This window comes from Bos grunniens, chromosome 9 (genome assembly GCF_055505025.1).
Source record: "Bos grunniens cultivar Pamir isolate PY7600 chromosome 9, Bosgru_T2T1.0, whole genome shotgun sequence".
In the NCBI taxonomy this organism is placed as follows: domain Eukaryota; kingdom Metazoa; phylum Chordata; class Mammalia; order Artiodactyla; family Bovidae; genus Bos; species Bos grunniens.
In genome coordinates, this window is record NC_141173.1 from 94,804,241 (window position 1) to 94,817,500 (window position 13,260).

Sequence of the window (13,260 nt, forward strand, 5' to 3'; positions counted from 1 at the left end):
TGGCCTAGCCAAAAAAAAACATTAAAATGTGAAAATAATCATAGAGATGCATGGCTAGCTAGCAGGATTTTCACCCTCTCAGTCACACTGGAGAGGTTATGACATTGTACCTCTTCTCTTTCTCACCCTCTCCAGTTGTCCGGATTTCTCGAACTTTTAGTAGAGTATTTCAGGAAATGCTTGATTGACATTTTTGGAATTCTTACGGAATATGAAGTGGGAGACCCCAGCCAAAAAGCACTTGATCACAATGCAGCAAAGAGAGATGACAGCCAGTCCTTAGCCGACGATTCTGGGAGAGAGGAAGAAGATGCTGAATGTATTGAGGAGGAGGAGGATGAGGAGGACGAGGAGGAGGAAGACAGCGGGAGGGCGGAGACGGAGGACAGGAGCAGTGCAGCTGTGGCCTCCCCCGATGCCACCACAGATCTAAAGGAGAAGCCCAGGCAAGCCAGTAAATTTGACAAGCTGCCAATCAAGATAGTCAAAAAGAACAACCTGTTTGTCGTCGACCGCTCTGACAAGCTGGGTCGCGTTCAGGAGTTCAGCAGTGGACTTCTGCACTGGCAGCTCGGCGGGGGAGATACCACTGAGCACATCCAGACTCACTTCGAGAGCAAGATGGAGATTCCTCCTCGCAGGCGGCCGCCTCCCACTTTGAGCTCCACAGGCAGAAAGAAAGACCAGGAAGGCAAAGGGGATTCTGACGAGCACCAAGAGAAAAGCATCATCGCAACCATTGATGATGTCCTATCTGCTCGGCCAGGGGCTCTGCCCGAAGACGCAAACCCTGGTACCCAGACCGAAAGCAGCAAGTTTCCCTTTGGAATCCATCAAGCCAGAAGTCACCGCAACATCAAGCTGCTGGAGGACGAGCCAAGGAGCCGGGACGAGGCCCCGCTCTGCACCATCGCACACTGGCAGGACTCGCTGGCCAAGCGCTGCATCTGCGTGTCCAATATTGTCCGGAGCTTGTCTTTTGTGCCTGGGAATGACGCGGAAATGTCCAAACACCCGGGCCTGGTGCTGATCCTGGGGAAGCTGATTCTTCTTCACCACGAGCATCCCGAGAGAAAACGAGCGCCGCAGACCTACGAGAAGGAGGAAGACGAGGACAAAGGGGTGGCCTGCAGCAAAGATGAGTGGTGGTGGGACTGCCTCGAGGTCTTAAGGGACAACACGCTGGTCACCTTGGCCAACATTTCTGGGCAGCTAGACTTGTCCGCTTACACGGAAAGCATCTGCTTGCCAATTTTGGATGGCTTGCTGCACTGGATGGTGTGCCCATCAGCAGAGGCACAAGACCCCTTTCCCACGGTGGGACCCAACTCTGTCCTGTCGCCTCAGAGACTCGTGCTGGAGACGCTCTGTAAACTCAGCATCCAGGACAACAATGTGGACCTGATCTTGGCCACGCCTCCGTTTAGTCGTCAGGAGAAATTCTATGCCACGTTAGTTAGGTACGTTGGGGATCGCAAAAACCCAGTCTGTCGAGAAATGTCCATGGCGCTTTTATCGAACCTTGCCCAAGGGGACGCACTGGCTGCAAGGGCCATAGCTGTCCAGAAGGGAAGCATCGGAAACTTGATAAGCTTCCTAGAGGATGGGGTCACAATGGCCCAGTATCAGCAGAGCCAGCACAACCTCATGCACATGCAGCCCCCGCCCCTAGAGCCCCCTAGCGTGGACATGATGTGCAGGGCGGCCAAGGCTCTGCTGGCCATGGCCAGAGTGGACGAGAACCGCTCCGAGTTCCTTCTGCACGAGGGCCGATTGCTGGATATCTCAATATCAGCCGTTCTGAACTCTCTGGTGGCATCTGTCATCTGCGATGTACTGTTTCAGATCGGGCAGTTATGACATCAGTGAGAAGGCAGCCTGTGTGAGTGAAGACTATAGAGGCTCCCGTGTAACTGGCTGTGTTCTGTTCTTGTTTCTCCAGCGTAGGACGAAGGAAAGAAAATCTTTGCTCCTCTGCCCCACCCACTATTTACCAATTGGGAATTAAAGAGATAATTAATTCGAACAGTTATAAAATTAATATTTGCTGTCTGTGTGTACAAGTACATCCTTTCGGGGGTTTTTTATTTTGTTGTTTTTTTTTTTTAACCAAAGTTGCTGTCTAATGCATTCAAAGGTCACTTTTTGTTTTTCAGATTTTCTTTTTAATGTTCTTTTCCATGTCATATTGCATTTTTGGGGGAAGCAAATTGACTTTAAAGAAAAAAGTTAACGGCAAAAGATGCTATAAGATGGGAAAATTTCACCACACTGAGACAAAAAGGCGAAAACTTATCGATTTCCTAGCTATGTTATTCTTCAAATAATGAAAAAATTGCAACTGTATCCCATCGTCCAAAGCTCTGTGCAATAGAAATTTCTAGGTAGGATAGCGGGGGCTCACGAAGGTGTGTCAGGCAGCGGTTGAAGTAGGAAATGATACTGGTTTCTCCACAGGAAAATGGTTACATTAGGCTAGGAGCAAAATGGTTTTTTTAAGTTAAGATTGAAAACATACCTGACAACGATGAATGGAAATCGCTTCCTCACCACTAGCGTCATGTCTGCTGTCTGTCGTTTGACCTTCCACATGACAGTTCTTCACAATTCCTTTAATCATTTTTTAAATATTTTTTTTACTGCCTTTGGGCTGTGATGTATATAGAAGTTGTACATTAAACATACCCTCATTTTTTTTCTTTTTTCTTTTTTTTTTTTAGTAAAAAGTTTTTAGTTTCTTTTTCATGATGTGGTAACTACGAAGTGATGGTAGATTTAAATAATTTTTTATTTTTATTTTATATATTTTTTCATTAGGGCCATATCTCCAAAAAAAAGAAAAAATACAAAAAACAAAAACAAGAAAAAAAAAAACAAAAAAAAGAGGGTAATGTACAAGTTTCTGTATGTATAAAGTCATGCTCTATTTCGGGAGAGCAGCTGATCACAATTTGCTTCATGAATCAAGGTGTGGAAATGGTTGCATATGGATTGATTTACACAATGGTTACTAGTACAGACAAAAAAAATACAACTAAAAGGAAGAAACACAACTTCAAAAATTTTTCAGTGACGAGAATCCACATTTGTATTTCAAGATAATGTAGTTTAAAAAAAAAAAACTTGATGTAAATTCCTCCTTTTCCTCTGGCTTAATGAATATCATTTATTCAGTATAAAATCTTTATATGTTCCACATGTTAAGAATAAATGTACATTAAATCTTGTTAAGCACTGTGATGGGTGTTCTTGAATACTGTTCTAGTTTCCTTAAAATGGTTTCATAGTAACCAAGTTAAAGGGGGGAAACAACCCTGTACTAACATAGCCCCTCATTATGAAACCCTGAGGTCAGGAGGGACCTTTAAGGGTTACCTACTTTAGAGTGGGGAGCAAGAGTTTGATTTTCTCAAAGGATTTCAATAACTGGCCTTTGTTTGAAGCAGTCAACTCTGACAATATGGCGGTCTGAGAATTTTCCGTGTCTGGGGGCGGTGGCTGCCAGCCCGTGAGGTGGGATCACTGGCCTGACAGTGTAACACCCTGCCTTTTTCTAACCCCATCCTAATTTCGATCAGAGTTCAATCTATTCTGTGTTTTTCCTGTGTGCCTCAAAGTTATTTTGCATTTAGTTTACTCCACCTTGTATAATATTTATATTGTGCAATGTTAAAAAGAATATGTTATATTGTATGTGGTGTACATAGTGCAAAGTGATTATTTCTATTTCAGGGCATATTAATATTCTCATATTCCTTCCTGTCCTGGTGCACAGTAGCTTTTGATTACTAGTCACTTCTAGTTTAAACTTAATTTCTTCCTGGGTCATTGACTGTTCTCGTGTAACAATCGATTTCTTTGAAACTGCTGCAGAGTTAAACCATTAGCGGACACCCTTCTGACTCTACCTCTTCACACCACCCTGCCAATCTCAGCAGACTCAAAACTTCCAAGTTTATTCGCCAGACCTGTTGTCTGGGTGCACATTACTCACAGTAATACATGGAAGAGTTAGATGAGAGCGCTCGGTTACAATGAGAGGGTGGAATGGGACTCTCGTGTCATAAAAGGTTTTTTTCCTGCAAGCATTCTCATCATCTGTCAACTCCCACATTACTCAGTCGTCTTATATAATAATGCAGCCAAATTTATGTTGAATTTAAAACCCATTTATAATTCTACTTTAAATTTATCTGCTTGCTAGGAACAGATTCTAGTGCTCCAAGCTTCAAATTTGGAGATTTGTAAGAGGGAATTCAATATTATTCTAATTCCTCTCTTACAGAGTATGAATAAAAAGTGTATACAAACTTTGAAGTTTGTCAATCAAAAGAGTGAAATATTACAAGAGACTGTTGTTGTCATGGTTTGAGTTGTAATCAATATCTAGAGTCTGACCACTGAGCAACAAGATTTTACATACTGATACGTGATGTAATCTCTAGAATAATCCAGGAAGATTTTAGCATCCTTTCTACATTCTTACCCCAGAATGAAGACTACAGAAGCCCGTGAAGAACTTACAGCCTGCCTGACATCATCTTGCCTACAAACTGAGTTATTGCTTTGTCCTAAAAATTAGTTGGTTTTTTTCCCTATGAGGCTTTTCAGAAATTTACAGGATGCCCATACTTTAAATGTGTACAAAAAAAAAAAAGATTAAAATAAAGGTGCAAAGAAAGTTTAGTATTTTGGAATGGTGCTATAAAGTTGAATGTGTTGGTATTTGAATTTTTTAATGTCACAGAGGATATTACTGGGTGGCATGTGTGCAAAATAATTATTCAAATGTTTTATTTAAGATCAAGAATGATATAGAATCAGTTTTTGTTGGTGAATGTGGCCTATTCAAAAACTAGTTAGGTGGTTTTTTAAAAATTATAATAGAGAATGATTTTTTAAAGGGGTTATGAACAGTTTGATAATGCAGAATGTAAGCTATTAACTACCTCTTTTACGAAAAGAAGATGGCTTTCGCCCTGAAATCATTCATTTACCAACTGTTGGAAATACTTCATTTTTTATCAAACACCATGTACAAATTCCCATTATCTGTTCACCTGCAAGGAAGCAAAGAGTATTATAAAAGAGCCAAAGTGACCAATCAAATAGTCCATTTTCTTCTCGCTGAGTTTTGTTTCACTTTCTTACCTGGGACACCGAGCACAACTGCCTGATCAGTCTGCGCTCCACCACCCCCATCACCTCCCTCAGAGACCCTCAGAGTCAAACGAGCTTTTAAAACTGCCAATACATATTTGGGGGGGATAGTAAATAACCTGCTAAGATGTCACACTATTCATTACTTTAGCAGAAATGCATTGAGCACGTGCTCTGTGCGAAGCTCTGTTCAGGTGCTGAAGGGTCATTCATGAGCAAAGACCCTGATTCAGTTACGTTCTGGTTGTTCTTGTCCGATAATTGTAGAAATAAACTCATCTTCCAAATCCAGTGTTTATGCATTAAGAACACTGAGTATGTATATTTTGTTGACTAAGAAATGAAGTGAGGCTCTAGCTATGGGAACCAGAGTCTGGTAAGAAGGGGTCTGGACTGAAAGAACTCAGCCACGTCACCATGTGGCCTGACCCACATGCTTTTGAGTCTAGAACATGCACTGGGCAGCTGGTCTGCAGCCCCTTCCAGCTCTGCAGTGTGACTCAGGCACCCGTTGCCCTTCCCACTCCTCTGCACACGAGGGTGCTTGTGCGTTCGCAAGTGCAGGGGAAAAACCCAGAGTCATAGCCTGGCACCCAGTGATCCCAGCTTACGCGATCAGCCCTTGGAAGTTCAGAAATTGACTGAAGCTATACAAGGAGACCTTGTTTAGGGCTTTTTGTTCTGAAGTCCCACAGACAGCCACATGTACCCATGCCCATCTCCAGTCACCACGTTTCATGCTTCTATCCGTGGATTTGTGGTCCTTCTTTTGTTTTATGATGATCCAAGTCATGCAATCCCCTCAAATGCCAAAGTTAAGTTAATCTACTTCGGGGTTTAAATATATGAAACCCCGAGCGGAAGTTGGGGGAAGACCATCTAATGTGTCCCAAAGTACAAGACTCCTCTTTCTTCCTGAATCTGATTTCAAGGACTTATTTTACCCCAGCTTTTTCTAAAGTATAATCTAAAGAACAGAAGTGATCTCAAAACAAAACCCACTCCTTACATATTCTCCTCTTGGGCATCTATAATCCACAGTATCACTTTAGAGAGTCTGAGAAATCCTACAGAAAAAGAAACCTTTTTATCCCAAGCATTTCCTGACTTAATCAACCTTGGAAGTTTTTTAAAATCCATATAAACATGCTGCCGAAGCTTGGGAAAATAATGGCATTAGCTGAGGAGCGTGCCTAGCTTCTAAAACGCCCATGTGCCTTGCTTATCCTCAGTGTATTCTTATTTCTTCCACTGAAATTGAGATATCCTTGAAGGAGATGTCACGGAATCTTCTCTTGCTGTCTCTACAACCTTCAGTGAACGAGCTGCTTAAATTCTTTGAATCTCAATTCATCACCTGTAATTCAGTGTAACACCTACCCGAGGACTGGTGAGCATTAAATTGGATAACTGTATAGAAGTCTTATAACCTAAGTGATCACTGTGTATTGCATACGCTTTCCCTTTGGTGAGTGCCCTAAAGTGTACTTCACGTAATTTAAAAATCTGGCCTAAGAGAGCATCTTCCCATTTTCATAGTTACATAGTTTGTGTGGCTTTTATCATTTGGGGATTTCTTGTAAAAGCCATAAAGACTCAGTCTATTGATTGGCTGTTTAGTGCCAAGGGTGATGGCATAACTCTTCTACTGAGTGTTCGTTTTAGCTGTTGGACATCCAGAGGTGGTAGGAGTCCTCGCCTTTCATTCTGCAAGCCTAGGGGGAGACGTGTATATCTCTGGAGCACAGTGCAGTTGTGCAGTAAACTTGCCCTGTCCTGTCCTGGGAGGGGGAAAGTGGCTTATAACATTTTAGGGGTCAGATACCACAGGGGGGCTGATCACAGTGTTTTCTTTGCTATTCATCTGATGCACACAGCAGAGAGCTTCCCTAAGAGAAAAGGGACTGCAGTCTTCACACTTAGCTGGAAATGGGCCATACTTCTGTGAGCTATAGAAGTGGAATTCAGGATGTTCTTCATTTCCATGTAAGCTTAAGGTCAGGTAAATAAATAAAGCCTGCGCTTTGCTCTTCTGCGGAAATTTGGTATTTAGCTGGGCCTGGATCTGTACGTTGGACAAACTAGATTTTCCAAAAGACTCACGGAACCTAAACTTGGATTCAGTCCCTTGAAGATATCCTTGCTCAAACGAAAGCAATTCCTCTAGGCCTGAACCAGCAGCGGGTATAACACTGCTTCCTGGTAAGTAGTGATTACGTTTGGATGTTTTTTACACTTGAAAGAATTTCACAGCTATTAGTTGTTCTTTATAGAAGCCTTAGTATAGAACATTATAACATCCGTTCTCCAAAAACAGAATCACAGGCTGACACACAAAGTAGTTGGAAACAAACTGAGACCACCCCTTTCCAAGAATGTATATTTGTCTTAGGAATGTCTTCAGCTTTATGCAAAATCTAAAGAAGGGGACTTTTAAAACAGAAGCCATGAAGGATATTAGCCATAGACTGAAGGAGGGAGAGGGGGCAAGGTGGGAGTGTCTTGCAAAGTATCAGGACAAGACATAATGGCATATGCTCACTTAGCATCTTTGCCTCTGCTAAAGGGAACACAGTCCAAACTAAATCAAAATCAGGAACGTTGGGCAATGCTCTGTCCTTGTACAACAGGTCCTTCTGATAGTCTCACTTTACTGTTGTCATCTTCACAGTCCTCAAGAGCTTCATCTGCATGTTTTGTGTTGAGATACAAATAAAATTATCACCCACTCAGTGTTATAAGCAGCCCAAGTTACAGGTCTCAGCCCCCCACACCTGCCTGGGGTCTCCCTTCTACATCCAAGGGTTGTGTGAACGCCTGTGAGAAAATCATTATTATATCCCTTCTGGACACAAGATGCTCCAGATGCCCAAGTTAGGTTTTCAAATATACCCTAAGACTTGGAATAGAAAGTAAATTTTCTAAAAAAGTATTGTTGGACCCAAGGGCTTTCATAGATGATGAGAAATTAGGATTCTAAAGAAGACTCTTGAGAGTCCCTTGGACTGCAAGGAGATCCAACCAGTCCATTCTGAAGGAGATCAGATCAGCCCTGGGATTTCTTTGGAAGGAATGATGCTAAAGCTGAAACTCCCGTACTTTGGCCACCTTATGCGAAGAGTTGACTCATTGGAAAAGACTCTGATGCTGGGAGGGATTGGGGGCAGGAGGAGAAGGGGACAACAGAGGATGAGATGGCTGGATGGCATCACTGACTCGATGGACATGAGTCTGAGTGAACTCTGGGAGTTGGTGATGGACAGGGAGGCCTGGCGTGCTGCAATTCATGGGATCGCAAAGAGTCGGACACGACTGAGCAACTGAATTGAACTGAACTGAAATCCCAGGTAGCCTTTAAATTGAAATCATCTAGGGAATGGGCCTGTCCAGAACGAATTGGCAAGTCTTAGGTTGACTCGGGGGCTATTGGAGTTTACCACCAATTAATAACTTTTTTGGTGCCCCAGCCATATAATATTGAGGGTTTTAATTCTGTAATATTTTTTCTTTCCAGTTTCACTTTTCAGTCACCCAAAAGAGGGATAAAAAGGGACATGTGAGGAGGACACCGGTTGCTTATATTTAGATCATTGCTTTAAAAATGCTGGTTTAATACAAGCAGTTATTTGTTCCCATGGGGAAGAAAAATGACATGACATCTTCTGCACATTTAGGATGAATACACTTGAAGCTTGATAAAAAATTTCCCCATAAGTGCAATGCTTGTTTTGTTGGTTCAGTGTATTTTTCACCAAATGGTGTGAACATATGGCCCGTACTTCTCTTGGCCATAAGATCTGAAGGGAGAAAACTCCTGATGGCGAAGAGCCATGGTGATTTATCGAGATGAGTTTCAGTTCCAAAGGGGAGCCTGGAGTGATGGCCTCTCTCAGCCAACTCCTGACATGCAATCCCCTCTCCCCACATTTATGTCTAATGTCTGCTTCCATGGGTAATAGATTGGAATGCATCTGGAAAAAGAAGGGTTTTGCTAATTAGTGGAATTTCATCTTGGTGGACCTTGTTTTCAGAAATTAAATTCATATTAGTTTGTGGGCTCGAGTGCTGGGCAATTACATCCCCATACAAACCGGCATCTCCCACCCAGAATCGTCTGTAAGGGCCAATGTTAAATGGTGCGATTCCTCAGCGCCTGGAAATCGTGTTTCAGTTCTCACACTCAGGGAACTGAAAGGTTTTTGGAGAACACTCTCCTCAAAGCCTCCCGCCTGCCTTCCTTTATGGAGGTGGAGGTGAGAACTGCTCTCCACACAGGAAAGGGTGCTTTTGTGGCATTTCCCATGGCTCTCACCATCCCCGGGAGAGGGCTGCCTTCCCAGCTCGCCTGCCAATGCGCCCCCGATGCCCTCTGGCCCTCCTCACCTCCAGGACAGAGGGCTTTTGACCCTTCCACCCTGCAAGGGCACAGAGGTGGGCATGACCCAGCACCAGTACCTGCCACAGGGAGCAGCCAGTCACGTAGGCCTCAGCCCAGCAGGGTCTTCTCAGGAGCAGCGTTCCTTGTGCGCTCCCACCACCCAGTCCGGATTCGCCCACTTCCGTGCCTCTGCCGATCCCTTCAGCGGAATGCAGGGGGGCCTGAACCTGCCATCTTGCATGCACTGCTGCTGTCGTTTAGTCGTTCACTCACATCCCACCCTGTGTGCCCCCGTGGACTGTAGCCCACCAGGCTCCTCTGTCCATGGGATTTCCCAGGCAAGAATACTGGAGTGGGAGGCCATTTCCTACTCCAGGGCATCTTCTCAACCTGTGGATCAAACCCACGTCCCCCGCATTGGCAAGTGGATTCTTAACCACGAGCCACCAGGGAAGCCCTTTGCATACAATAGGCACTTATTAATCATAGCACTTTTTCATCCCATCACATGCCTAAAGGGAGCCACAAGTCAGCAAGTAAGAACCATTCAGCGTGATGTGTGTTGCATTCATAAGCAGAGGATACAGGGGAGGAACCCAGCTCTCTTGGCAGGACCAACCTGAGAAGGCTTCCTGTAGGAGGCTGCCTGAGTTGGAATAAGGCTAAGAAAAGGAGAAAGTGTTCTTTCCCAAGTAAATGGCTCGACGTATCATAAAGTTAGGAAAGATGCCTGGGCATTCTGGGATCTAAAAGAAATCCAAAATGGTTCAGTGGCAAGTTTTGAAGAGATGTGAAGGAGGAGGGGGTGGGGGTGCCAAGGATGAGACTAGAGAGGTGAGTACAGGACCTCCAGAGCCCTGCATCCCCCTGAGAAAGCTGGGTATGAAGGATTCAGTGAAATTAGAGCTCAAGCTGGGTATGAAGGACTTGGTGAAATTAAAGCTCAGCTTAGCAGTTTTTTGCAGTATTCCATCGAGCAATGCTGAGGGCTGGTGAGAGCAGCTACAGGAAATGAACGCACGGGCTTCTTGACCTTGTGGTGCTCACGGAATGTCCCGGGGTAGCTAGTTGTTAGTGGGCAGTTGCACACGGAATCCGGAGAAGGCAATGGCACCCCACTCCAGTACTCTTGCCTGGAAAATCCCATGGACGGAGGAGCCTGGTAGGCTGCAGACCCACGGGGTCGAGAAGAGTCGGACATGACTGAGCGACTTCACTTTCACTTTTCCCTTTCATGCATTGGAGAAGGAAATGGCAACCCACTCCAGTGTTCTTGCCTGGAGAATCCCAGGGATGGGGGAACCTGGTGGGCCGCCATCTATGGGGTTGCACAGAGTCGGACACGACTGAAGCGACTTAGCAGCACATGGAATCCAGCGCCCACACAGAGGCTGGGATGAAGATCTGGGTGTCATGTGCATAGAGGGGGTCGAGTGGATCCCGGGGGAGTGTGCTGACTGGGGACACGTGAGGGCCGGGCTTGGGACTCAGAAGGAGAGCACTGAACGGAGAAGCTGGGGAGGAAGAGCAGAAGCTGGGGCGGGGAGAGGAGAAGCTGGGGGTGGGGGGAGGGGAAGCTGGGGGAGTGGGAGAGGGGAAGCTGGGGGAGTGGGAGCGGGGAAGCTGGGGGTGGAGAGGGGAAGCTGGGGGGAGAGGAGAAGCTGGGGGGGGAGGAGAGGAGAAGCAGGGGGGGAGGAGAGGAGAAGCTGGTCGGGGGAGAGGAGAAGCTTATGGGAAGAGCGGAAGATGGGGGAGGAGAGGGGGAAGCTGAGGGGCAGCAGGGAAGCTGGGGGGGGAGAGGAGAAGCTGGTGGGGGAGAGGAGGAGCTGTGGGGGAGAGGAGAAACGGGGGGGAGAGGAGAAGTTGGGGGTGGGGGGAGGAGGAAAAGCTGTGGGGGAGAGGAGAAACTGGGGAGAAAGAGGAGAAGCTGGTGGGGGAGTGGAGGAGAAGCTGGTGGAGGAAAGGAGAAGCTGGCGGGGGAGAGGACAAGCTGCGGGGGAGAGAAGCTGGGGGGAAGAGGACAAGCTGGTGGGGAGAGGAGAAGTTGGGGGCGGGGAGGAGGAGAAGCTGTGGGGGAGAGGAGAAACGGGAAAAAGAGGAGAAGCTGGTGGGGGGGAGGAGGAGAAGCTGGCGGGGGAGAGGAGGAGGAGCTGGTGGAGGAAAGGAGAAGCTGGCAGGGGAGAGGACAAGCTGCGGGGGAGAGGACAAGCTGGGGGGGGGGAGAGGACAAGCTGGTGGGGAACAGGACAAGCTGGTGGGGGAGAGGAGGAGCTGGGGGTGGGGAAGAGGAGAAACGGGAGAGGGAAGAGGAGAAGCTGGTGGGGGAGAGAAGGAGAAGCTTGCGAGGAAGAGGAGAAGCTGGTGGGGGAGAGGAGGAGAAGTTGGCGGGGAGAGGAGAAGCTGCAGGAGAGGAGAAGCTGGGGGGGGGGGGGGCGGGGAGGAGGAGAAGCTGGGGAGAAAGAGGAGAAGCTGGGGAGAGGAGAAGCTGGGGGGAGCGGAGTAGGAGAACTCGGGAGGAGGACCCCGAGGCGGAGGACACGAGGAGGGGCGCCGTGCGAGCCAAGGGCGGTGCGGGCCGCGCATCAGGGGCAGATGCTGCGTCCAGGCTCCGGCGACGGGGCGGTCGTTTCCCCGCCGGCCAAGGCCGTGTCGGGCCTCACTCCAGACCCCCCCAGAGAGCCCCCAGGGCCGGGTCGGGCCCCCCCTTTAAGAGCTCCTCGGAAGCTTCGAGAGGCGCAGCTTGCGGCCGTCGGCGAGGCGGGGAGTCCTGCTTGCCCCGCAGCCCTGACTCTTCCGAGCTGCTGCTGCTGCTAAGTCGCTTCAGTCGTGTCCGACTCTGTGCGACCCCATAGAGGGCCTCCCACCGTGCTCCCCTGTCCCTGGGATTCTCCAGGCAAGAACACTGGAGTGGGTTGCCATTTCCTTCTCCAATGCATGAAAGTGAAAAGTGAAAGTGAAATCTCTCGGTCGTGTCCGACTCTTCGCGACCCCATGGACTGCAGCCTACCAGGCTCCTCCGCCAATGGGATTTTCCAGGCAAGAGTACTGGAGTGGGGTGCCATCGCCTTCTCCGCCTCTTCCGAGCAGGCAACGGTAATTCTACTCGCTCCTCGAAAACGGTGGGACCAAGGAGACGAACTGGCCGATAAGCAGTGTCCTCCAGCCGCCCTGGCGTCCGCGTCCCGGGGCAGGGAGGCCCGCCTGCCCCGCAGGGTGGAGGCCAGCGGCCCGGCGGCGGAGAAACCCGACCCTGCCGGCCCGGCGTCGGTTTCGAGGCGGAGGACGGCCCTGGAAGCCGAGGCACCGGGGACCTTGCGCCGCTAGTCCCCGGCCGCGGGGTCCACAGGCACCTTGGGCGGCCCCGACCGCGGCCAGGATCCGAGGCGCGAGGGGAGGCGCCGCTCTCCCTGCCGGCCCGGCCCGGCCCTCTCCAGCCCCCGCCCCGGGCCGCGGCGCCTCCCGGCCGCCCTGCTAAGCCGCCCGGACGGCCCCAGGGGAGCGCCGAGGCCCGCGGCCCCGCTTCCCGCTCGCCACCGCGGGAGGGCGCTCGAGCGCGGCCGGGCGACCCTGGGGCCCCGGATGGCCGCCCTTCTCTCTCCCGCGGCCAGCGAGGGCCTCCCCCTTCCCCGGGCGACCTCCTCCCGGGTCTGACCTTCCCCCCGCCCACCCAACCCGGGCCTCCTCCCGGTTCCGACCTCCTCCCCCGCGTGGCCTCCTCCCCT

The 13,260-nt window shown here is 48.6% G+C and overlaps 1 protein-coding gene and 1 long non-coding RNA gene across 26 annotated transcripts in view; one reads left to right on the plus strand and one right to left on the minus strand.

Annotated features, from left to right (window-relative positions):
* The window catches only part of ARID1B (AT-rich interaction domain 1B), a 435,290-nt gene extending 432,059 nt beyond the window's left edge, over positions 1-3,231 (plus strand). For all 25 annotated transcript variants that reach the window (XM_086318501.1, XM_086318510.1, XM_086318502.1 and 22 more), the window contains one exon: positions 136-3,231. In XM_086318501.1, coding sequence (XP_086174627.1) covers positions 136-1,860 — 1,725 coding nt within the window. In that variant the 3' untranslated portion in view covers positions 1,861-3,231. The remainder of the gene's footprint in view (positions 1-135) is intronic.
* A 5,505-nt stretch (positions 3,232-8,736) lies between these two features.
* Positions 8,737-9,930, minus strand: LOC147366392 (uncharacterized). Its single transcript, XR_015133363.1, has 2 exons — positions 9,616-9,930; positions 8,737-9,131 (listed from the first exon to the last, which is right to left on the minus strand). It is a non-coding gene; the product is annotated as an uncharacterized LOC147366392 (long non-coding RNA).
* Between the last annotated feature and the right edge of the window lie 3,330 nt (positions 9,931-13,260).